The sequence below is a fragment of the Podarcis liolepis genome (assembly GCF_965112155.1).
Source record: "Podarcis liolepis genome assembly, chromosome: 17".
Classification (NCBI taxonomy): Eukaryota; Metazoa; Chordata; class Lepidosauria; order Squamata; family Lacertidae; genus Podarcis; species Podarcis liolepis.
The window spans coordinates 2107286-2131567 of record NC_139571.1 but is presented as its reverse complement, the minus strand read 5'-3'; the positions used below and the strand labels follow the sequence as shown (position 1 = coordinate 2131567).

At 43.8% G+C, this 24282-nt stretch overlaps 4 protein-coding genes across 6 annotated transcripts in view; 2 read left to right on the top strand and 2 right to left on the bottom strand.

Annotated features, from left to right (window-relative positions):
* The window catches only part of LOC310696722 (intercellular adhesion molecule 2-like), a 167864-nt gene that overhangs the window by 38776 nt on the left and 104806 nt on the right, over positions 1 to 24282 (bottom strand). The gene's annotated exons all lie outside the window — the stretch shown is intronic.
* SHFL (shiftless antiviral inhibitor of ribosomal frameshifting) overlaps positions 1 to 24282 on the top strand; it is a 216422-nt gene that overhangs the window by 94349 nt on the left and 97791 nt on the right. The window lies entirely within an intron of this gene.
* Positions 1330 to 4416, bottom strand: LOC310696731 (olfactory receptor 1f45-like). Of its 2 annotated transcripts, none has more exons than XM_083482643.1 (2): positions 3402 to 4416; positions 1330 to 1582 (listed from the first exon to the last, which is right to left on the bottom strand). In XM_083482643.1, exon 1 carries the CDS (start codon positions 4348 to 4350, stop codon positions 3415 to 3417), a length of 936 nt encoding a protein of 311 aa, XP_083338769.1. In that variant the 5' UTR covers positions 4351 to 4416; the 3' UTR covers positions 1330 to 1582; positions 3402 to 3414. The 2 variants fall into 2 exon arrangements, with proteins under 2 accessions (XP_083338769.1, XP_083338768.1); XM_083482642.1 differs by having other exon boundaries at positions 1330 to 1560.
* On the top strand, positions 17871 to 18809 carry LOC310696161 (olfactory receptor 1K1-like; the record flags this gene model as incomplete). The annotated part of the gene is made up of 1 exon (XM_083481286.1): positions 17871 to 18809. One exon carries the CDS (start codon positions 17871 to 17873, stop codon positions 18807 to 18809), a length of 939 nt encoding a protein of 312 aa, XP_083337412.1.

Genomic DNA, 24282 nt, shown 5'->3' with positions numbered 1-24282 from the left:
GAGTGGAACTGTGTGGAATATGGGATGTTTTGTATACCCCCCTAATGAGGACCCTGACTTTGATTTATTACGGCTTGGAAGAGATACCAGCTTGTTAAAGGACGGTAAGAGATCGAAGAGAAATGCTGGAAGTCTGCCTGGAGCAAAGGCTAGATGCCAAAGAAAGATGGCGGAGAAGATTGCACAGTAAGAAATAAGTTCTCGGAGTGGTGGTGGTGGTGGTGGGATGCCAGCAACAGGAAAGGAAAGACAAACATTAAAATGTATTCCACACAGAAAGTTACAAGATATAAACCCCTCTGGCAAACTAACAGATATGGAACAGTTAAACATGAATGAAAGTCATTATGTCAATGGCTGCTAAGATAAAGGATTAACATTGGAACTGTATTACTTGGATTAAATAAGAATGGAAGCACGAAGAAGGAATAACAACAGCATCTCCCCAAAATCAGAACACGGGAAGTCACCCAAAAATGTTTAATTTCATATGGAATAATTTGCTCTTTTAATTGTATTATGATTTGGTATTGTATTTGTGGCTCATAGCGAGATGAGTGCCGCAACCCCAGAGTCAGCCACGACTGGACCTAATGGTCAGGGGTCCCTTTACCTTTATTGGATTATTATTAATGAAAAATTAATAAAAATTATTATAAAAAGCAAAACAATTATACAACCATCTGTAGACACCTGAAGTCTGCCCTGTATTCAGGGGTGGAGGAAGGGGTGCGCGGTAGGTGCAGGCCGCCCTGGGTGTCACCACTGAGGGGGGTGACAAAATGACGGGTGGCACTCACCACCTGCAGCCACGCATCTCTCCTGGAAGTGAGGCGGTGGCTTGGGCGCGTGCAGGCTCCATGCTGCCCAGATAGTCCGCCCACTGCCTCACCCCCCCCCCCAGCTGTAGGACGGCTGAGTGGGAGGAGGCAGGCAGACTCTGGAGGCCCCATGGTGTGCCCCGCCCCATGGATGGCTTGTCCTGCCCTCACCCCAACCCTATGGGTGGCTCGCCCCACCCCCGCCCCGCCCCAGGCACTCAAGCGGCTTCCTCCACCACTGCCTGTATTGGGAAGCTTTCAATGTCTGATGTATTGTGGGTTCTTTAATTCTCTGCTGGAAGCCACCCAGAGCCAAGTACTACTACTATTATTATTAGCAGCAGCAGCAGTAGTAGTTGTAGTAGTAGTAGTAGTAGTAGTAGTAGTATTTTAGTACCCAGACAAACATTTGGAGGAAGTAGTACAGTGGTCACTCAAGGGTCGCGAAAAAAGAGGACACACACACAGAGAGATTTGCATAAAAATTGTATATTCTGTATATGCAAATTTAGAAAAGATTACCATAATTTAAACAGAAGTACAGTGCATCTCACCCAAGTGGGGAAAATGTTGACAAATGAACTGTGTGCCTTCCCAATCAGTTGTTCGGGTTCTCATTGCTGAAGGACAACTTCAATACCTCTGTGCTCTTTTCTGTCTTTGTCTTCAAAGCAGACTTAAGGAAGACAGGGCTTCAAACAGGGAACACCTTCAGACGGATGGCTGTTTTCTTATAGCCCTTCAAAATAGAAGACTGTCCTCTGTAAAGTAAGATGCATGGTCACCATAGGAGGAAGTTAAGTTTTGCAAAAACCAGGCTTGGCATTCAGACATGCATCTAGTTATATATATTTAGATGGCAATCCAGTCAGATGGGCAGGGATCATCATCATCATCATCATCATAAAATAAATAATAATAATAATAATAATAATAATAATAATAATAATAATAATAATAGGAATTAACTATGACTGACTGCTTGACTAGCTTCTCTGAATTGCCCAATGCCAGTTTCCACTCTGGCAAGGTGGAAGAAGCCTTTAATCACTGACAGCCTCTCATCTAAAGGGGAAAAAATAGAGGAAAGTAATTGAAACAACCCCCATTCAATGGAAAGAGAACCCAGCATTAGGGTGATTTAGAGAATTACGGTGTCTGAGGGGCAAATTGGAGGCTATCAGGCACTCCCTGTACACACCAGCAGGAAACAACAGAACAGGCTTGCAAACTTGCAGACTTGCAAACAGAAGCCTTTCATTTGGTGTTAGAAACCTTTGCTGAATGAAATGTACTTGTGACCTTATTGAAGGATCCTGCCTAGGGGGAAGCAGATCCCTTCATAATATTGCAGTTTAGTCTTGTGTGGAACCTATTTTGATTGTATGCAATGCTTCAGTGGTTCTGACCTTGAGTCAAATCTGTTTTATATGTAGGGTGGTTACTTAAACATTGCAAAAATGAAGATGCAATACAGCCTAGATTTGCATAAAATTTGCTGGCACATATTAAATTTGCATAATTCTTACAATTCAAATAAAAATGCAATACATTTCACCATACTGGGGAAGACAGTGTTTGTTTGTTATTATGGCAAAACAGCCAGCATATTAGAGGGAAGACAGTGAGCAGATACCCAGTGTGCCTCTTCAGTCTGCTGTCCTGATGTTACTAAGTGCAGATAGACAAAGCTCTCCATTATTATGGTCTTGTAATATTAATATGGACTTGGACAGGACACCCCTTCAAATAGAGGACTGTGCTCTGCAAAGTAGGAGACATGGCCAGCCTCCTGATAGGAGAGCTTCATGTGTGAATGTGCCACTGCATTATTCTTACAATTATAATCAATATGCCATAGTTATGCACTGAATGGCTGGACAGTCAGCCATTCAGTATGTCAGCCTAAGAAGTGGCATCTCTTGGCAGGGAAAATTCAAAAGACAACAAAGGGCTGACCCATAGAAGAGGGAGCAAGCTTGTTTTCTCCTGCTCCGGAGGGTAAGACATGAACCGATGGCTTCAAGGTACAAGAAAAGAGATTCCAACTAAACACCAGGAAGAACTTTCTGACAGTAAGAGCTGTTTGACAGTGGAATGGTCTCCCTTGGGAGATGGTGGACTCTCCTTCCTTGGAGATTTCTAAGCAGAGGTTGGATGGTCTTCTGTCATGGATGCTTTAGAAAGAAGATTCCACCTAAACATTAGGAAGAACTTCCTGACAGTAAGAGCTGTTCGACAGTGGAATTTGCTGCCAAGGAGTGTGGTGGAGTCTCCTACTTTGGAGGTCTTTAAGCAGAGGCTTGACAACCATATGTCAGGAGTGCTCTGATGGTGTTTCCTGCTTGGCAGGGGGTTGGACTCGATGGCCCTTGTGGTCTCTTCCAACTCTACGATTCTGTAATTCTGTGACATAGAAACCCTTGGATCAACATGAAAACCATTATCTCTCTTTTCACCAGTTATTCTCATCAACACTTCCTGTGTGAAATGCTGTGATCATAAGGATTCTACATTGATACCACACGAAGGCAGAAACCATCCCCATTCATCAGAGGCATTCACAAAATACTGGCTTACATCCTTTAGGAGTTTAGTTGACTTTGCTTCCAATAAGCTTCCTCAGGGCTTCCTTCATCTTGTCATTTCTCAGAGTGTAGATGAAGGGGTTCAGCATGGGTGTAACCACAGTGTACATGATGGCAGCCAGTGTATCCTTCTCAGCTGAGAAGCTGGATGAGGGCTGGAAGTAGACCCAGATGACAGTGCCATAAAATAGGGTCACCACAGCCAGGTGGGACCCACAGGTAGAGAAAGCCTTCCACTTTCCCTCCTTAGATGGAACCCTCAACACAGCTATCAGGATGCGTGTATATGACAGGACAATGAATGCTAGAGCTCCATTAACAATCAGAGCTCCTTCTGTGTGCACTATCAGAGTGTTCAGATAGGTGTTGGAGCAAGAGATCTTCAGCAATGGGAAGACATCACAAAAGAAGTGAGGCACTTGATTGGAGGCACAGAAAGAGAGGTGGGATGTTAGGAGGGTGTGCAGGAGAGCATGGAGGTGAGAGGTCAGCCAGGAGGCAGCCACCATTAGTAGGCATGTCCTGTTGCTCATCACTGTGGCATAATGCAGAGGCCGACAGATGGCCACATAGCGGTCCAGTGCCATGGATGCCAAAAGAAAGCTGTCACTGATGCCAAAAGCAATGAAGAAGTACATCTGTGCCAGGCACCCACCATATGAGATCTTCCTCACTCCCGAGACTGTATTGGCCAACATCTGGGGCACGATGGTTGTTGTGAAGCAGACGTCCACAAAGGAGAGGTTGCTGAGGAAGAAGTACATGGGAGTATGGAGGAGGTGGCTATCCAACCTTATGGCCAGTACAATAGTCAGGTTTCCCAGCACTGTGATGATGTATATAATCAGGAAGGTAGTGAAGAACAACATGTTCCAGTCTTGCTGGCTCGTGATGCCTAGGAGGATGAATTCAGAGACAGTGGTCCTGTTGTCTACCTCCATCCTGTTAGAAGACTCTCTCCTGCACTGCAGAGGGTTGGACTAGATGACTCTTGGGGTCCTTTCCAACTCTGCAATTCTATGATCCTATGTCGGGAAGTAGAAGAGAGAGTGTAAGACAATGAACACAAGGCAAAGAATGCTGGAGATACACAGTCATTGCAGAAAAACCTATCAGAGATTAAAAAAAAATATTGTGAGTACCATTATTCTGCAAGAGAAACAGGAGATACAACATGCTTTGAATCATGAATCTTTCCCATCCCTGCTATTTTTCAATCTCCCTTTGAAAAACAACCCAACCCCCCATAACCACAAAGAAAGTTTATGAGACAGCTTGTAAAAAAGATCATGTTGGGGGAATTGCAAGCCCACATTAAAACAGTTGATTTAATTCAAAGAAGTATATAACTCTGGTAGGGGAACATCCCTCCAGCTGTAGGTTGTGGCGCCCCAGCCAAGCGTGGGGAGGAAATAACTTCCTCCTCTCTAGGTGAATCTCGCGTATGAGCCCAGCAAATGCACTCAGCCCCACAGTCAAATGTTTACCTAAAATGTGCATCCCACTCCCAAAAGGCAGACCTCTCAGGCCCACCAGGCATGAGCACGAGCAAAGTCCTGAACCCAAAGTTGTCACATTTCCCCACCTCTTTTCTCACTCACATTTTCCTTCTTACCTGCTCATACTCAGTTCACACTATGGGCTATGAGACCATGCCACTCCCAGAGGGCTGAAATCTATAAACCACTTGATTGTAAACAAACAAACAAGATCCCTGAAGCAGTTAACAAAAACATAAAACTTTAAAATGGTCGATAAAAATATTTTAAAATATGCAAATGGTGCTTAAAATCAATGGTAGCGAAAAGGAAATCAAATACATTTCTGAATAAAAATGTTTTAAGCAATTACTGAAAAGAGCACAGTGTGGAACAAGAATTACATGGCACCTGGAACTGTGTCCGTTGCACAGATTGAAGTAGTTGGGGGTGGGGATATAGGGGGTCAGGCCATCCTCCAAGTAAACTGGTCCCTGAAGGCTTTTGAATGAGACGGTGTCTGGCTTTCTAATGATACTAGGTCCAATTAAATCCTCCACCCAAAGAAACTGAATGCCCACCCAGATGGGTGGTTTTGCATGTGCACTGATGCGAAGGTAGTCCATTGTTGGTGGGTTTATACTGGACCATCCACACACCCATCCACTTCGTCAGGTGCTCCCTGTGTTTCTGCGTTGTTGCTGTCTGGAGGGGCACTCTTGCACTACAACACAACAACAGCAGAACAAAGCCCTTCATAAGGTGACATTTGCCTGATCCAACAGGCTCTTTTTACGTTCTTGTGTAAGAACCTACAGCTTTCCAAGAAACTGAGGAAGAGAGTAGGATCATCAACTCCTAACCAATAAATTAGCCCTGATCTGTTAATCCCCACATCCTTTTTCTTTCTATAAACCCAATGAGAATTGCAATGCGTCTTGGATTCTAGTCTTCCATTCTCCCAAACCTCATTGGAATGATGCTCTGTATTTCTAAATACAATAGACCATAAATCTCATCTTTCCCACAGCACGAATTGAGTCTTACCTGTGGTAATTTTGGAGGAGGCTGTTCTTGCTCTAGCCTTGCAGTGAACCGCAGGTGAATGAAAGGAGGTAAAAGCACAGTCAGTTGACATTGGTCTGTAGTCTGTGGCTGGTTTTTCACCCTGTGCAACAGGCAGGACACACACCAAGCTGGAAAAAAAACATCCTAGATCCTTTCAGGGGTTTTTTAAGTACTTTCTTAAATCTGCTGGGAAGAATTCCCAAGGGTGCAAAGAGACAGAACTATTTAGAATATTTCCTGTGATTGCAACTCCTAAGTTTATATGCAGTTTTGCCAAATCTATCCCTTTGTGTAAAGCAATTTCCCCATATACAATGCATTTTAATGTTATTTTAACAAATATGTGTATTTTATGCCCACTTTACCCTAGTACATGTATTTGTGTACACATTATTTGGCTGAAGAACTGTGTTACAAATTTCAAAGGATGGCTGTGTTTCACTTCACATTATTGATTTGAAAAGTGCAAATTAAGTAGGTTTGCCTTCAAAAGTGAACTGAATCTCTCCCCCATCCATTGCCTCCTCCAATGGATAGAGTGGAGAGATGATGCTTCTGAACCAACTTCAGTTGGGTGAATTGTGAGAGAGCAAAAAAAAACAATTGTCTTTTGGTTTGGCACTCTGGCACAAACCAGCTGATTTGCACCAGACCACTGAACCACAAAATGGGGCATTCTGAAATCCATTCAGAAGCCAGTCTGTAATTCCAGGGTGTCCTGCTCAAATCAGGACAGTTGATGGGTATGTGTTCTACGCCTAAACGTAGAATCACAGAATTGTAGAACTAGAAGGGACTATGAGTGTCATCTAGTCCAGACCCCCATCTTTTGCCCAATGTGGGGCTTGAACCCATGACCCTGAGATTAAGTGTCTCATGTTCTATCAACTGGATGAACTCTAAATGGATTTTACTATGGAATGCTGAATATTCAAGGTCCTGTATATTCAAGGTCCTGTAACAGAATTGTCCAGCTTTTTGGCTGCAGTCCTCCAAGGAGCAGGTTAACAAGGAAAACCACTGATTCTATATGTATATATATATATATGTTTGTAGCCAACTGCTGCCTTTTTATATATACTTCAAGGCTTTTACATGTTATTTTCCTTTTTACGGTTTTTATTTGTATAATGCCTAATAAAGGTTTGATTTCAACATGCCCTGTGTGGTTTAACCCCACTCAATGTTGTTTTTGTTGTTGATGATGATGATTGAATTTATATACCGCCCTATACCCAGAGGCCTTGTTGACTCCATCTCTCTCGAGGTGCATGCTGGAGTGAATTAAAGGCCACATGAGCTGCTCTGCCTGAATCAAAGCTACCTGCATTTACATATCCCCACCTTCGTGTGGGGAGGACTGTTTCCTATAGATGTTGGGGACTTTGCCCTTTATTGACTCCTCCAACATCACAACTCCACCATTTCATAGAATCATAGAGTTGGAAGAGACCACAAGGGCCATCGAGTCCAACCCCCTGCCAAGCAGGAAACACCATCAGAGCACTCCTGACATATGGTTGTCAAGCCTCTGCTTAAAGACCTCCAAAGTAGGAGACTCCATCACACTCCTTGGCAGCAAATTCCACTGTCGAACAGCTCTTACTGTCAGGAAGTTCTTCCTAATGTTTAGGTGGAATCTTCTTTCTTGTAGTTTGGATCCATTGCTCTGTGTCCGCTTCTCTGGAGCAGCAGAAAACAACCTTTCTCCCTCCTCTATATGATATCATGGAACTTTATGCTAAAAAATTTAGAATATATGGAAGTGGGTAAGGACTTTTATAATGGGATAAAGGCAATATATACAGAACAGAAAGTGAAGTTGATAGTAAACAACTATACTACAGAAGATATTAAAATAACCAAGGGTACAAGGCAGAGATGCCCATTGTCGCCATTATTATTCATTATGGTGCTGGAAGTTTTGTTAAAATCATCAAGAAAAAATGAAGATATAAAAGGGGTGTCTATAGGGAAAAATGAATACAAAGTTAAAGCATTCGCGGATGACCTGGTAATGACGGTAGAAGAACCAGTGGAAAGTGTCAAAAGAATCTTAGAAGAAATAGAGCAATTTGGTCGAGTTGCAGGATTCTATCTCAACAAAAAAAAGACAAAAATTATTGCTAAAAACATGAATCAAGAATTAATTGAGGAAATACAACAAAGGACAGAGATAGAAGTGGTGAACAAAGTGAAGTATTTAGGAATATGGTTAACCCCCAAGAACATTGATTTGTTTCAAAAGAACTATTTACCTGTGTCGAACCAAATAAAAAGGGATTTGGAGGTGTGGGGAAGACTGAAACTGTCCTTTTGGGGGAGAATATCTACGATAAAAATGAGTGTGCTGCCAAAGGTGTTATTCCTTTTCCAATCATTGCCGATAATCAAGGGGGCATCAATTTTTAAAGAATGGCAAAAAATAATTTCAAGATATATCTGGCAGGGCAAGAAGCCAAGGATTGAGTTTAAGTTATTAACAGATGCGAAAGAAAGAGGTGGCCTCGCCCTGCCAGACTTGAAATTATATTACGAAGCATCATGCCTCTGTTGGATAAAGGAATGGATTAAATTAGAGAATGGAGAGTTGTTAGATTTAGAAGGATTTGATAACAGATTTGGTTGGCATGCATATCTATGGTATGAAAAGAAAAAATTTCACAAAGGTTTCGAAAACCACATCTTTCGAAGATCATTGATAGAGGTGTGGGAGAGGTAAAAAAATTGTTGGAACCTAGACTCCCCCACTGGATTTCGCCATTAGAAGTGATGAGCATGAAAAAAATCAATATGAGGGGGAGGTGGATAACATATGGAGAACTGGTAATAAGAGAGGGGGGGGGAAATGGAAAATGAAAACTTATGAAGAGGTGAAAGAATCTGTTTATGACTGGTTACATTGCTATCAGATTAATGAAATGTTTAAAAAGGATTGTAAAATGTGTGGGTATGAAGGCAAAGAATCAAAATTTCAAGCGGAGGTATTGAATAATGAGTATAAAAATCTGTCCAAAATGTATAAAATGTTGCTGGAGTGGCATACAAAAGATGAAGAGGTAAAATCAGTAATGATACATTGGGCAAGAGATTTTGGTTATAATATACAATATGACGACTGGATGAAATTATGGAATGAAATGTTAAAATTTACGGCATGTACTGCGTTGAAAGAAAATGTAATGAAAATGGTTTACAGATGGTATATAACACCAGTTAAACTGGCTAAAATGTACAAAACATGCAATAAGTGTTGGAAATGTAATGAAAAAGAAGGTACTTTCTATCATATGTGGTGGGAGTGTAAAAGGGTGAAAGGCTTCTGGGAAATGATATACAATGAATTGAAAAAGATGTTAAAATATACGTTTGTGAAAAAACCAGAGGCCTTCCTATTAGGAATGGTAGGAAATGAAATTACAGTGGTGCCCCGCAAGACGAATGCCTCGCAAGACGGAAAACTCGCTAGACGAAAGAGTTTTCCATTTTAGAGGTGCTTCGTAAAACGAATTTCCTATGGGCTTGCTTCGCAAGACGACAATGTCTTGCGAGTTCCTGCTGGTTCCCCCCCCTTTTCTAAGCCGCTAAGCCGCTTATCAGCTGATCCGATCAGCAGATAAGCCGCTAAAAGCCACTAATAGCGCTAATCCGTCAATCCGTCAATGGGCTTGCTTCGCAAGACGAAAAAACCGCTATACGAAGAGAATCACAGAACGGATTCTTTTCGTCTTGCGAGGCACCACTGTAATAAGAGAGACTGTAAACTGTTTCAATATGCAGTGACTGCTGCAAGGATACTTCTGGCCCAAAGATGGAAGCAGGAAGAAATTCCAACAGTGGAAGAATGGAGAAGGAAATTGACTGAATATGCAGAATTGGATAAATTCACTGGGAAGATTCGATATCAGAAAGACCAAAAGTTTATCGAGGACTGGGCGAGATTTACAGAATATCTGAAAAACATATGTGATGTACAGACAACACTTGCTGGTTTTGAAGAGACTCTGTGAGTTAGTAAGAAATATTGCAAAAAAGAGAGTAAGAGGAAAAGGAGTTCTAAAAGGCAATATTATGTTTAGAAATGCGTTAAGAAATAGAAATTTTACAAAAGATTGACAGAGAAACTGAGGGAAGTCGAAAACTGAAGAATGAGTGTTAAATAATGTGTTGACTGTATAAAATTGTTTGGAAAATGAATAAAAATTATTTTTTTTAAAAAAAGCAAATACTGGAATACATCTGTAAAGCAGAAGCTTTGAGATGCACAGCAAAAAAATGGGCAGCTAGGCTCAAACTGCTAAGTTAAAATGCTGTGTGCTTTCTTCACACAATTTAGACAAAAATGGATCATGCGTTTTCCCAATTGGCTTCATTAATATCCATACCTCTGTCAGTGCCACATTGTCAGGGACTAGGTGGATGACGATGGGGGGTGAGATGCTTCAGAGGAAGAAGGCTCAGAGCCCAGGGATTGGTGGTGGGACACTGAGGAGAGATCAGAGAGAGAATGGGGGGTGGAATGGTTGGATGGATGCTGAAGAGGCAACAGGCTTTAGTGAGCAAGGAAAGCCTCTTGCAGGGAGCAGTTCAGACTCAGACACTGAAGCAGAGGAGGCAGGACCAGAAGCTGCAGAATCATGGAATCATGGAGCTGTGGAGTTGCAGGGCACCCTCAGGATCATCTAGTCCAACCCCTGCAATGCAGGAATAGGCAGCTGTCCCAGATGAGGATCAAACGTTTAACCTTGGCATTATCAGCCAACTCTAACCAGCTGCTCTGGTGTAGTGATCAGATGGGATTACTTTGAGGAATTATAAAATATACATCAAGCCATTGTGTCCACAATGAAAGCATTGCGTTGACTGGGTTTGATTCATTGACAGTAATTTCTGATCAAATCCCACAAGGCTCTGCATCTCTGGCTATTTTCTCTACTGTCCTATTTCTCTGCCTGACAGGCACATATCAGCATTCCAGAACACAGGCCAGTTGTTCATCAGGCATCCTCAGTACATAAAGAGAGTAGGTTACTTTGATGTAGTTTAATCTTTAGATAGATCTTTGGGCCAGGGAGAGAGTTCACAAAGAGATGGTGAATGCTACCCATCCTTCCTTCCTTTACTGCTTGTTTCTGACCTCCGGGTTTGCTGGATGCATTCCTCCTTTCTAGTCCTGTTTTATTTACTCCCAGATATGTCTGCATGCTCAGAGCAGTCTTTGTAGTTAACAGAATTTCTTCTAATCTGATCTGACTTTGTCCCATGTGGGGGTTTTGAAATGCTCAGAGGAAATCTGATTGGTTCTTACAAACACTGTGTAAAAAGTTATTTTGTGAATAAAATGTCCTGGGTCGAGGGGTGGACAGGAATTATTATTATTGGCACCCCTCCCAGAGTCTTGCTGGTCAAGCCTCGTGTGTATTCTATTAATCAGAGTCCAATCCTTCCTTGCTTTGGGAACGCTACATCTGGTGTGACCTTTTTATGATAGTTGGGCACTTTCCTGGAAGGTGCTTTGGCAATTGTTAAAAGGTCCTCCGGGAAGCAGTGGAGGAGGCAGAGAATGAAGCAGGGTGGGAAGTGCGATGGGGGAAGGAGTGGGTGGGTGGGTGAGTGAGCAACAGCAGCTGCGGGATGGTGGTGGGGAGAAAAAGAGGTGGCAGTATGGCATACCAGCGCAGGCCGTCTCAAAAAAAGCACTGCTCCTGCCTCTGTCACCTGTCTTAATAATGTTTGGAAATGCTCCAACAGGCAAGAAGGGAAGATTCATTATATTGGCCCTAATGCAGATATTAGAAGAAATATGCCCAGGTTAGAGGCCCCAAACTCCTATCCTGTTAGCAATCTATTTTCCAGAAACCAATGAGATTCTCCATTAACAAATGCTCAAGATAACCCAGGGTCTAGGGGTAATTACACTAAAAGCAAATCATGATAACTTTAGCTCTCCTTTAAGATACAATACCTGACTAGAAAACATCTGGAAAGGTCTTAACTTTCTTTCCTGAAAGCTGGGATTTTGGGATAATAAGAAAGCAGATAAGGATTTGATTTGTATGTTCCAGCAAATTGTTATAGTAAATTTGCAAGCAGAGTTTCTTTGCTCAAGCTGCTATCACTTTGGATTTGGCACACAGAAAGAACTGTCAATTAATAGGCAATCAGGGGTAAGAAACATGCGGCCCTCCAGATGTTGCTAGACTACAACTTCCATCATTTTAAAAAATCACTTTATTTGGTGGAAATTCTCAGTAAGAATAATAATAATAACAATAATAATTGGAGAGCACAAATGGAGGCATGATAGACAGATATAAGCTGCAATATTCGCTAACTAACTTGGTTCCTGAACAAACTTCTAATGAGCTCCATTCCCTTCTATGATTAACCACACGGGGTTTTTCTTAAAGACAGTAGAAATCCTTGGAGAGTTGAGCCCCGAAGCATCTGGGGACGCAGATGAACACAGCATAGAAGGGAGGGAATTATCTGGGTATCTTGGGTGCAATTTCCTAGACAGGGTTATCTAGTCTGGTTCTTCTGGAGCCATCAGGTCCAGATTTGCCAACTGGTGTAAATCTGCATTGAGCAAAATGAACTGGATTTGCAGCTATTGTACCTTTGGATCAAAGGGGATGGCTAATTGGCTGGCCTTACTGCACCAAAGCAACTTGGCCAAATTCTCACCTAGCATAAATAGACTTTGCCAAAAACTTTGGGGCAATAGCCCTTGCATCTGTTTAGAATGGCAACTTTTGAAATTATCTCCAGGAGGAAATGTAAATGTATGAATAACATTGGAAGAATAAACACAGAACATAGCATTGCCTTAGCAATTAAGCTCCAATCCTATAACATGTTTACCTGAAGTCCCTTTGATCTCAGTGAGGCATTTGCACTGTTAAGTTATCTAAACCCAGCAAAAAAACCCCACTGCTTTGGGCAGATCCACTCTATACACTTTCATTCAACACTTGGCTACACCCAAAAAAGTCTGTGGTCTGTAGTTTGTTAAGGGTGCTGGAAATTGAAGCTGTGTGAGGGGTAAACTACAGTTCCCATGAGTCTTCAGGGGACATAATGTGCTTTAAATGTGATCACCTTACTCTGTGGCTCTTACCCTCAGGCCCACACATCAGGCAAGCAAGGAGAGGTGTTTGTGCCTGGAGAGAGGGGATGGAGAACTCCCACTAGCTGGCCCAGCTGCTGCAAATTCCCCCAGTCTACCAACTTTCCCTCTCCACGTGGTATCATCTAGCAGTTTAAGGTGGCAATCCAAATCCCTAGCTGGCAGCACAGGGTTGAATGGGATGGTGTAGCTGCCACCACACCCACAGCTCATGCCAGACAAGGCAGAAAGGGGCAGGCAGAGGACAGCATGTCCCTTTGCTGGGCTGCAGCAGCAAAGAGACCCAGATTGGTCCTGCTACTGTCTTGGATGGATGGCAGCAGGGCTGACTCAGGATCCAGCCCGCCCTGTGTTGGCCCATTTCCCACTGCCAGTGCAGATGGGAATACCGCTGCAGTAGCTTCCCTCTGGCTGCTTCTTGGATGGCTGCACTGGGGCAGGGGCATCGCTAGCTGCTCTGGCACTTGGAGCGGTGGGGGCAGGGTGATCCATCCATGGGGGCGCTGTGGCGATCTGCACAGGGGGCATCACATGGAGGTGCTGTGGCGATCTGCCCAGGGGAGCGGCATAGCAATCCGCCCAGGGGGGCAGTGTGGCGAGCTGCCCACGGAGTCCGCCTGGTGGACGCAAGCCCCATGCTGCTGTTTCAGGCAGCGCGGGGCCCAGAGCCACTGCGTCACTCCCAGGAGAGACGCGTGGCTTGGGCGTGCTGCAGGCCAGGCCCCACGGTAAGTGCCGACCCCCACAGTGTGCCATTTTGTCACCCCCCTCAAGGACGACACCCGGGGTGGACCGCACCCACCACACACCCTTCCCACGCCCCTGCACTGGGGTGCTCCTTCATGGTGAGGCTCACACATCAGGCAAGAGAGGCTTTTCTGAACTATTGAGCTGGGTCTCTGCTTGGTGTCACCTCAGGGAACTTCCAAGTTTTTAAAGAAGACTAAATAAATGTTTGTTCTCTTTCTCCCCCATGTGTTGGCCCCCAAGTGATCCGTGTCTCTGTCTGCTACAGAATTATAGCTCATGGGGATGCTGCTTGAGTGAGCTTTATGGTAGCTATAAATATAACCCCCCTTAATTTGTGCTTCTCATTGCTGCATATTAGAACACAACTTTGTTATTTGGCTTTTTATCCAGGTCTTTGTTGCTTTCTGCTGCTCCCAACTCCCTCTATGATGAAGCCATCTTTGGACAGCTGAGCACAGCTGGGCAAGTAACCTCCATGGAACATGGTCAGGGGTTTAAATATCCAGCTTTTGAGTTACTATACTTGGAATTCCTGCTGTACCTTTGTGTGTGAGAAAGGGGATCTTTGGAAACAGGTTGAAGAAAGAATGGCAGCGCCATTCTTTTTCCCTTGGCCAGCATGAGATCCTTCTCAATTTACAATGAAATAAACTTCCACAACTCCCATGAAGCTACCTCTTGCTTTGAGCTGGCATGGAGCAGGAAAATTATGATTCAGGCAGCCAGGAAGGGTTGGAGAGAGGATGGAGGGATTTCTTTCATTTTTCTCCCTCCCTACTCTGTCGTCTACTGATCAACCTGTCTGCAGGCTTCTCCACCCTTACCTTTCTTCTGCTCTTTCCAGGCACAGTCTGTGCTTTAAAGCTCTGCATCTGAGCCCCTTTGTTTTGCTCCAGAAAGCCTAAATTAAGGTTTGCTCTGATTGAGCACTAAAGAGTGAGTTTTCAATGGGAAAACTCTGGAGCAAAAAAAGCAGGGTGCTTGGACACAAGAGTTTTAAAGTGCAGGTCTGTGCCTGGGAAGAGCAGGCCAATAGCTAAGTGTGGATAAGCCCTACCTTTAGGGTCCAGGGAGAAGGGGGTGGATACACAGATATATACGCACCATTGATGTACTTGGGGCTTTAAGGAATAATAGGTAAAAGAGCAAGGAAAAACAACAACAGGTGCCCGTTTCAAGGGAGAGAGGAAGCAGGGAAGTTAACATAGATGCAAATGTGGAAGAGGAAGAATATAGGGGATGGTTACATGTATCTGGGTTCAGGGTAGATCTGGGTAATATGACACCCTGAGCAAAGAACACATTTGGAGTGCCCCACCCATATTTCTCATTTTCACAATCATTCCTTTTGGTGCAGTTCTTCTTCTGGCTGTTGCTGCTGCTGCTGTTTTGTGCCTCCTCAGCTTGGCGCCTGCACCACCCTAAACCCGGCACTGCTGAGTTTAGTTCCTGTAGAGCAGGTGTGGCAAATCTTTCCAGGGGTTGTATGCCAGTGGTGGGTTGCCCACCCCACACCCTCACACACACACCCTTCCATGCACCAGCATGCAGGTCACACACAGGCACACACAGAGCCCAGCTCCTCCAGGTGAGCTGGACAGAGCCATAAGGAGGAGGCGTGATCATTCCTTGTCCAGTCCTCAAATGATCTTTTTTTCCTTTGCTGCTGCCAGCAGACTTGATGGGGGGAGCAGAAATATTTGCTTGGGTGGCCAGATTAGACTCCCAAACTGAGGGCTAGCCACCACTGCTCTGCTTTAATGGTGTTCCCCAAACTTGGGTCTCCAGCTGTTTTTGGACTGCAACTCCCATCATTCCTAGCTAGCAGGACCAGTGGTCAGAGAAGATGGGAATTGTAGTTCAAAAACAGCTGGAGGCCCAAGTTTTGGAAACACTGCTCTTGAGGGTTACATCAACACCTTCCCTGAAACAGGAGAGATTTAAGAAGATCGGAAGGGAGAAAGAGAGGAAAGGTGTCAGAGTAAGTCTTAGTGGCTGGTGGGTCCTGATCTATGTTAACATCTCCAAATGTCACCTCTCCCTCCATTGAATAGTATTGAGCCTGAGCATGTCACACTCCAAGTGGCCCTGTCACCAAACTTAGGAAATAAAAAGACCAGGTGAAGTGGAGGGAAAAGACAGAGGAGGGGATCTCATAGAATCATAGAGTTGGAAGAGACCACAAGGGCCATCGAGTCCAACCCCCTGCCAAGCAGGAAACACCATCAGAGCACTCCTGACATATGGTTGTCAAGCCTCTGCTTAAAGACCTCCAAAGTAGGAGACTCCACCACACTCCTTGGCAGCAAATTCCACTGTCAAACAGCTCTTACTGTCAGGAAGTTCTTCCTAATGTTTAGGTGGAATCTTCTTTCTTGTAGTTTGGATCCATTGTTCCGTGCCCGCTTCTCTGGAGCAGCAGAAAACAACCTTTCTCCCTCCTCTATGTGACATCCTTTTATATATTTGAACATGGCTATCATATCACCCCTTAACCTCCTCTTCTCCAGGCTAAACATGCCCAGCTCCCTTAGCCGTTCCTCATAAGGCATCGTTTCCAGGCCTTTGACCATTTTGGTTGCCCTCCTCTGGACACGTTCCAGTTTGTCAGTGTCCTTCTTGAATTGTGGTGCCCAGAACTGGACACAGTACTCCAGGTGAGGTCTGAAGGATCTGTTCTTTAAGGCCAGATTAAGCATGAAGCTATAAACAAGCTTGTATGTCCAGGGTGGCGCTGTGGGTTAAACCACAGAGCCTAGGACTTGCCGATCAGAAGGTTGGCAGTTCGAATCCCCACGACGGGGTGAGCTCCCGTTGCTCGGTCCCTGCTCCTGCCAACCTAGCAGTTCAAAAGCACGTCAAGTGCAAGTAGATAAATAGGTACCGCTCTGTCGGGAAGGTAAATGGTGTTTCCGTGCACTGCTCTGGTTCACCAGAAGCGGCTTAGTCATGCTGGCCACATGACCCGGAAGCTGTATGCCGGCTCCCTCAGCCAATAAAGCGAGATGAGCGCTGCAACCCCAGACTCGTCCACGACTGGACCTAACGGTCAGGGGTCCCTTTACCTTTACCTATGTCCAGCTGAGGCCAGGCTGAACTTCCCTTACTGGCATAGGAGCCAACTCCCAGAGGCCAAGGTCCTTCCCCCTCCATAAAATATTTGAGGGGTCCAAGCCCATCTGCCCGCCATTGATGGGCATTGCCATTCAAATGATGTGTGATTGATTAAGCTGGTTGGTGCTTAAGTCCCACCTCCCATATTTTATTCAAGTTGGCACCCCTGCTTACTGAGGTTGTTGCTTGAATAGTAATTGATGGTTTTCACTTCTTTGGCCAATGGATGTGGGACAGAGTGTCCTCCCCCCCCCAGTGTCCTCCCCCCCCCCCTTGTAATTATGGTCCTAGGGAAAGTGACAATTGAAGTATGTGGAATCATAGATATTGCAACATACTTTTAAAAAGCAAGATTCTACCCCTATATAATGCAGGTATAGGAGGCAAAATTTACATGCCACAATCTGCAATAGTTTTATGAAATAATGAGCCTGCTCCTGATTCCCGTTGCTCATAACCAATGCGATGGAATCACAGCTGTGATTTACATTTAGGGAAGCAGGATATTCACAGACAGGGTTGGCACTAGCAGTTGGCATTCTGGGGTACCTGTCACGGCCCACATCACAGCAGACGGCCTGCTGTTGATCTTCTGAGCCCCCTGACTCCACTGCTTTATCTCCATGATGCAACTGCCTGCTCACCTGTCCTCTCTGACCCTGCAGGCTGTCAGCAGAGTGATGAGATGGAGTAGCCTCCTTTGCTTCCCTTGTGCTTTACGCTCTGGATAGTTGCACGGATTGAGCTGTGCAGGGAGAGGGCAGATTTGTTTTTCATGCTTTCAAAAGTATGCATGGCATAGGAAACCCTTTTTGTAGAGAATGTGCCTAATAAGGCTTTAAATACATCATATGCGCTGGGTGAACTGCTTGCAGAGACTTCATGAATTTTAATCTAGTTCCCTTTCAGGCTCCTCAGAGACATGGCCAGTGCAAACCATTCCACTCACTCTGACTTCATTCTCATCGGTCTGTCCTCCCAACCAGGACAGCAGAAGTTCCTCTTTGCCATCTTCCTGGCGATGTATATAGTGGGCATCCTAGGGAACCTCCTGATCATCCTGTTGATCCTTTGTGATGCTCATCTGCACACCCCCATGTACTTCTTTGTGGGGCACCTTTCCCTGGTGGATGCCTGTTTCACCTCCGTCACCGTGCCCAAGATGTTAGTCAACCTGGTGTCAGAAGCCAAGAGCATCTCTTACGCTGCCTGCCTGACTCAAATGTATTTCTTCTTTGCCTTTGGGGTCACCGACAGCTTTCTTCTGGCTTCCATGGCTTATGATCGCTATGTGGCCATCCGTAACCCCCTGCAGTACACCATCATGATGAGTCAAAGCCTGTGTGTGGGGTTTGTGGCCGGCTCCTGGATTGTCTCCCACCTCCATTCTTTGTTGCACATAATCCTGATGTCCCGCCTCTCGTTCTGCGCTTCCCATGAGATTCCCCACTTCTTCTGTGATCACCAGCCTTTGCTGGCTCTGTCCTGCACTGATACCAGCTTAATTGAGATGTTGATCTTCACTGAGGGGGCCTTAGTGGTGCTGAGCCCCTTTGTCTTCATTGTGATCTCCTATGCCCTAATCCTGGTCACAGTCCTGAGGCTGCCTGCGGGTTCTGGGTGGCGCAAGGCATTCTCTACCTGTGGGGCTCACCTGCTGGTGGTCACCCTCTTTTACGGCACAGTAATTGGGGTCTATTTCCAGCCCACTGCTCGCTACTCAGCAGAAAAGGGAAGGGTCGCCACCATCATGTATACCATTGTCATACCTATGCTCAACCCTTTTATATACAGCCTGAGGAATGACGATGTCAAAGGAGCATTTCGCAAAACTCTGTGCAGGGAGGTGGGAACACATTGAGTGCCTTTCTTCCAAGACACCTTGCTGAACAACACCAATGTTTGAACCACACCATTCACTGTAACTGAGTTTTCTGGGATTCATGGAACAGTCTCCACGGTTTGCAACCACATTTACATGATGTTAAAAGGTGAATTTCCCCCTGGATTCCAATAGCCATTTTACACAGGAAAATTGTTAGATAATGCTTGTCAGTGTGCCAAAGGTAGCCATGTTGTCATGGAGTCTACCACAGGGTCACTTTCCAATCATTCCTTTTTGACTGTGGTTTGAGTGACCAGGAAAAAAGTTGGATATGGGTGTATGGTTGGGTGGTTCAGAGCAAGGGCACCATCTGGGGGCCAGGGTCCGAACACCCTCAAAAATTCAAGGGGGCCCAGGCACCCCTCAATATTTCACACACGCCGCCTAGCCCCCAAAGTGGGGGGAACCCAGCACAAGTGGTTGAGAGCAAGCTAAAGACCTGGGGGAGGAGGAGCTGGCTGGAGCATAAAAAGCAGGGAGCTGGGAGGGAAATATATGGTATTTTGTTAAAGAATAAAATATTGTATAATAAAAAGGAGAATTCCCTGGATGTCAAGATCCAGGTTTGGGGCAAGTACTCTTTGGTGAGAGAGCCCCAGCAGAGATCTAAAATCACAAAACATGCAGGGAAGTAAAGCGTGGACATATATAGTCTTCTAGACCTTTATTGGAAGCTGCCCCTCCCTGCACTGACTATTGTTACCTGCCTGTCTGAGGTGGGAAATATATGTAGGAGCCACAATAAAATGAAAATGTTACCTCACCATTGCCTAGATTTTCCTATTTTCTTTTGCCCTGGGCTAGACGGGCACATCAAACACATACAAAAACAAGGGGGTGAAGGAGCAGATCTAGTCCATCTTCAAAAAGCAGCAATTTCACATTTGGAGCTACAGGTGGTCCTTAATGAAGGGGTTGTTTATGTGTGAACCCCCATATTTTAAATAAGCATAAGAGACACAGACAAAAAGGTGATCCATTTGGGGTCCTTCATACTAGTGGCTTTTAGTGGGCATATTCTGCAGAATGCCATCGACACAATAGGATATGCAGGTCCCACTTACCACACACAATGCATTCTCTGGAAATCATTTGTTGGGCAAACTCCAGCTGTTTTGTTTTGTTTTTGAACATATTTATTGGTTTTTCAATTGATTTACAGCCATCCTTTTCATACACGACAACATTTATAATAAATATTTGAGATCTCTCGACATTACACCATTGAATATGTATGCATAAACAAAAAAATGTTTCAGCAGGAAGTTAAGGACCTGCACCAACTGAAAACACAGTAGCCTGTCTGTCCCTGAACATCTGCAAGTGCAACCAGTTACCATCATGATCACAAATCATCATGAATGCTGAATTCAAAAAACATCTGGAAGGGCCCTATAAAAGGGGGAAAAATTCATGTTGATATTTATTATCATATACATTTATTTATTTCCAAGGCACCTGATGTTGCCTCAGGCACCATACAAACACCTCTGGGATCATATCCAGGTCACAAAAGGAACAAGTAATGTGGAAAGAAAGCTTAAAGAAAAACGCTAGATATATTACGAACAATACAGATGTAGATATATTTGCCAGACGAAAAAGGAGTTGTCAAGAGGGGAAAGGGAGAGCAAAGAGTTTCAAGCAGATTTAGAGACTACCATAGTATAGAATCATAGAATCATAGAGTTGGAAGAGACCACAAGGGCCACCGAGTCCAACCTCCTGCCAAGTAGACAGTAGCAAATTGACTATTATGTAGCTTTTTATATTATAATTATGAGATCATGCATTTGGATATCTGGCCCCAGAACCAAGCTGGATGCAACAGTGGAAGACTCTCAGTGTTTGTTCTCAGGGAAATTCCTCAGAGAAAAAGGATTCTTTCCCTGGAAAATGGTATATAGAGAGATCTATATATAGATCTCTAATGGTATAGAGAGAGATGATCCTGTTCCAATTTGGAGGGCCCCCCCATCCCACATCTGCTATCCATTTTTTTAAAAAAAAACCAACAACAACTGTGAGAGATCTTATTCACTGAACTCCTACCATCTAGTTGTACCATTTGTCACCATTAGGGATGAGAGAGAAATTCAGGGACCTTCAAAGCCTCAGGGACTTCAAGCCTCTTTAAGCAGAGGCTTGACAACCATATGTCAGGAGTGCTCTGATGGTGCTTCCTGCTTGGCAGGGGGTTGGACTCGATGGCCCTTGTGGTCTCTTCCAACTCTATGATTCTATGATTCTATGAAATCCAAAATTTCTGAAACAGTATGAGAACCAATACATGGCCATCTTTTGAAATTTCTACTTATCTGACTTTTGCAATGTAATTCTCCAACAAAACAGCATTTACAAAAATGCATATATTAGTGGAAAGTATTAAAAAAAGATATTTAAAGAAATAACATTATTATATTACGAGAAGTGGTTTGCAAAAATGTATGACTTGTTCAAAACTGCATGTGAAAATGTGCTTTCTTTAAAAAAAAGAACACACAAAAATGCTGACAAATCTTCATTAAGACTCTTTTTAAAATGTGATTAGAAGGGACCAGTTGGTTAAAGGTATACAAGTCAGAGCTAAACAGTACAAGTTGAGAGCATTTGCAGATGACTTAGTATTGACGTTACAGGAGCCAGAACCTAGTACTAAAAGGGTTTTGGAACTGATTCAAGAATTTGGTCAGGTTGCAGGATTTAAACTGAATAAGTTAAAAACAAAGGTTTTAGAGAAAAATTTTAACTGAAATCTGGTCAAATTTAAAGCTTTCACTGCTAGGCCGTATTGCTGCAATAAAAATGAATGTATTGCCTAGAATGTTGTTTTTGTTTCAAACATTGCAAATTTTGGACAAAATGGACTGTTTTAAGAAGTGGCAGAGAGATATCTCTAGATTTGTCTGGCAGGGCAAGAAGCCTAGAATAAAATTTAAAATACTAACAGAAGTAAAGGAAAGAGGTGGATTTGCCCTGCCAGACCTTAAACTCTATTATGAATCAGCAGCTTTTTGCTGGTTGAAAGAATGGCTACTTCTGGAAAACGCAGACATTGTTTAATGTTTGGATAAGATATAAGGACCTATTGGAAAATAAAACCCCAAGGTGGCTGTCACCGATGGAAGCGAAGGCTCAGAAAAAGCTCAATATGGAGGTCAAATGGCCGAAATATTGGTAAATTTTGGAACAAGAGGGAGATAGACTGAAATTGCAGAGTTTTGAGAAATTAAAAAACAAAGTGCGAGATTGGCTTCATTATTATCAGATAATGGAGGCATACAATTTGGACAAGAAAATTGGCTTCCAGGTGGAAAAATCAAAATTAGAAACAGAACTGTTAGAACCCAAAACTAAGATTTTGTCAAAGATGTATAACTTGCTGTTGAAATGGAATACACAGGATGAAACGGTGAAATCTGCTATGGGCACAAGACATTGGACATAACATAATGATGGCTGACTGGGAACAGTTATGGATCACAGGTATGAAGTTTACGGCATGCAATGCCTTAAGAGAGAATATTATGAAAATGATATACAGGTGGTACATGACCCCAGTCAAGCTTGCAAAAATCTATCATTTGCCCGATAATAAATGTTGGAAATGTAAAGAAACTGAAGGTACATTCTTTCACCTTTGGTGGACATACCCAAGGATTAAGGCTTTCTGGGAGATGATTTATAATGAAATGAAAAGGGTATTTAAATATACCTTTCTGAAGAAACCAGAGGCCTTTCTCCTGGGCATGGTCAGCCAATTGGTGTCAAAGAAGGACAGAACTTTCTTTATGTATGCCACAACAGCAGCAAGAATACTTATTGCAAAATATTGGAAGACACAAGATCTACCCACTCTGGAAGAATGGCAGATGAAGGTGATGGACTATATGGAACTGGCGGAAATGACTGGCAGAATCCGAGACCAGGGAGAAGAGTCGGTGGAAGAAGTTTGGAAGAAATTTAAAGACTATTTACAGAAATATTGTAAAATTAATGAATGTTAAAATGATGTTAGAATGAAATTAAGTGGTTCTAGCAGCAATGTCATAAAGGTGTATGAAAAAATGGCCGGTTAATAGGTGAGAATCTAAAGCTATAAAATATTAGGTTAAAGGACTAAGACAAAAACAAAGAGGGAAAGGAATTGCTGAATTAACCAACTGAACTGGAATACAAAAAAAGGGAGGTGAGAGGAGGTCAGGGAAGCAAGGAAATGAAATGTAAGATACGGAAGGATTAATTTGTTTTTAAGTGTTTTTTTCTAACTTTTTTTCTATATTTTGTATTTTGTATGTTTTTTTCTTCTATATTTTCCCTTGTCTCTTTTATTTTTAACTATGTAATTTTTTGTTTCTGAAATTCTAATAAATATCATTTTTTAAAAAAAGACTCTTTTTAAAATGTCACACATTGTTGCAGAACATTGTGGAGAACTGAATTCAAGACTGGAAAAATGAGAAATGGAGAGAACCCCAACTGACAGATCCTTCCACCCATGAGTCTTCACCATGAGTCTTGGGGCCCCTTTTCCAAAAGGGGAAGGAAGAAATAGTGGCCAAGTGGAAGAGAAATCATTGGCTTCACTTAGGGCTGGAGACCCCGTGGCCCTCCAGATGCTGCTGGACTTCAGTTCGCTCCATCCCAACCACACCTGAAGGGCCACAATATGGAATCTGACTAGAGTGGGTTATTGGGGAAACAGTAAAGAAAGAAAGATAGAGGTGAAATGATTTTCAAAGAGAGAAAAAGCATCATATTACCAGCTGGTACTTCAATCACCTATGTCAGAGGTTTTCAACCTTTTTGAGCCCATGGCTTTTTTGACCAACTACACTCTTTCTGTGGCACCCCTGTGGGGCTCAGGAGCCCAGTTATGTCACCCCTTGCCTACAGAGGCAGCAGCCCCTCAACACTTTTTGAACACCCTCCCATGTGGTGTGTTCCCTCAGCCTCCTCTCCTTGAGAGTCCTCCGGGCAGCTGCAGCTGCTGCCTCTGGTCTCTGAGCTGCCCATCCTGCCCCATAGGGGCTTGGGACTTGTCTGTCTATTCCCAATAGCAAGGGCTGGCAGACTGACTGGCTGGCTGGCCTCCCTCGCCTGCCTGCCTGCCTGCCTGCCTGCTTGCTTACTTTGAGGCCAGCCTGAGAGGCACCATTTGCTTGTAGCCAGGGCTGCTGCAACAAACAGCTGTGCAAGCTTTTGGGAGGCAGAGACAAGAGAGGGCATCAGAGGAGGGAGGGAAGGAAAGAGGGAAAGAGGCCAGTGTTCCCCACGGCACCCCTGACCATCATTCAAGGCACCCCAGGGGGCCACAGCACACTGGTTGAAAACCACTGATCTAGTGGAAGTTCATTGCATGGCTTGTTGAAAACCATTGACTTATGTGATTGAAAGGGGTGGTGTTGATGTGCCCAGATACACAGCTGCCTTCATTTTCATGGTGAGT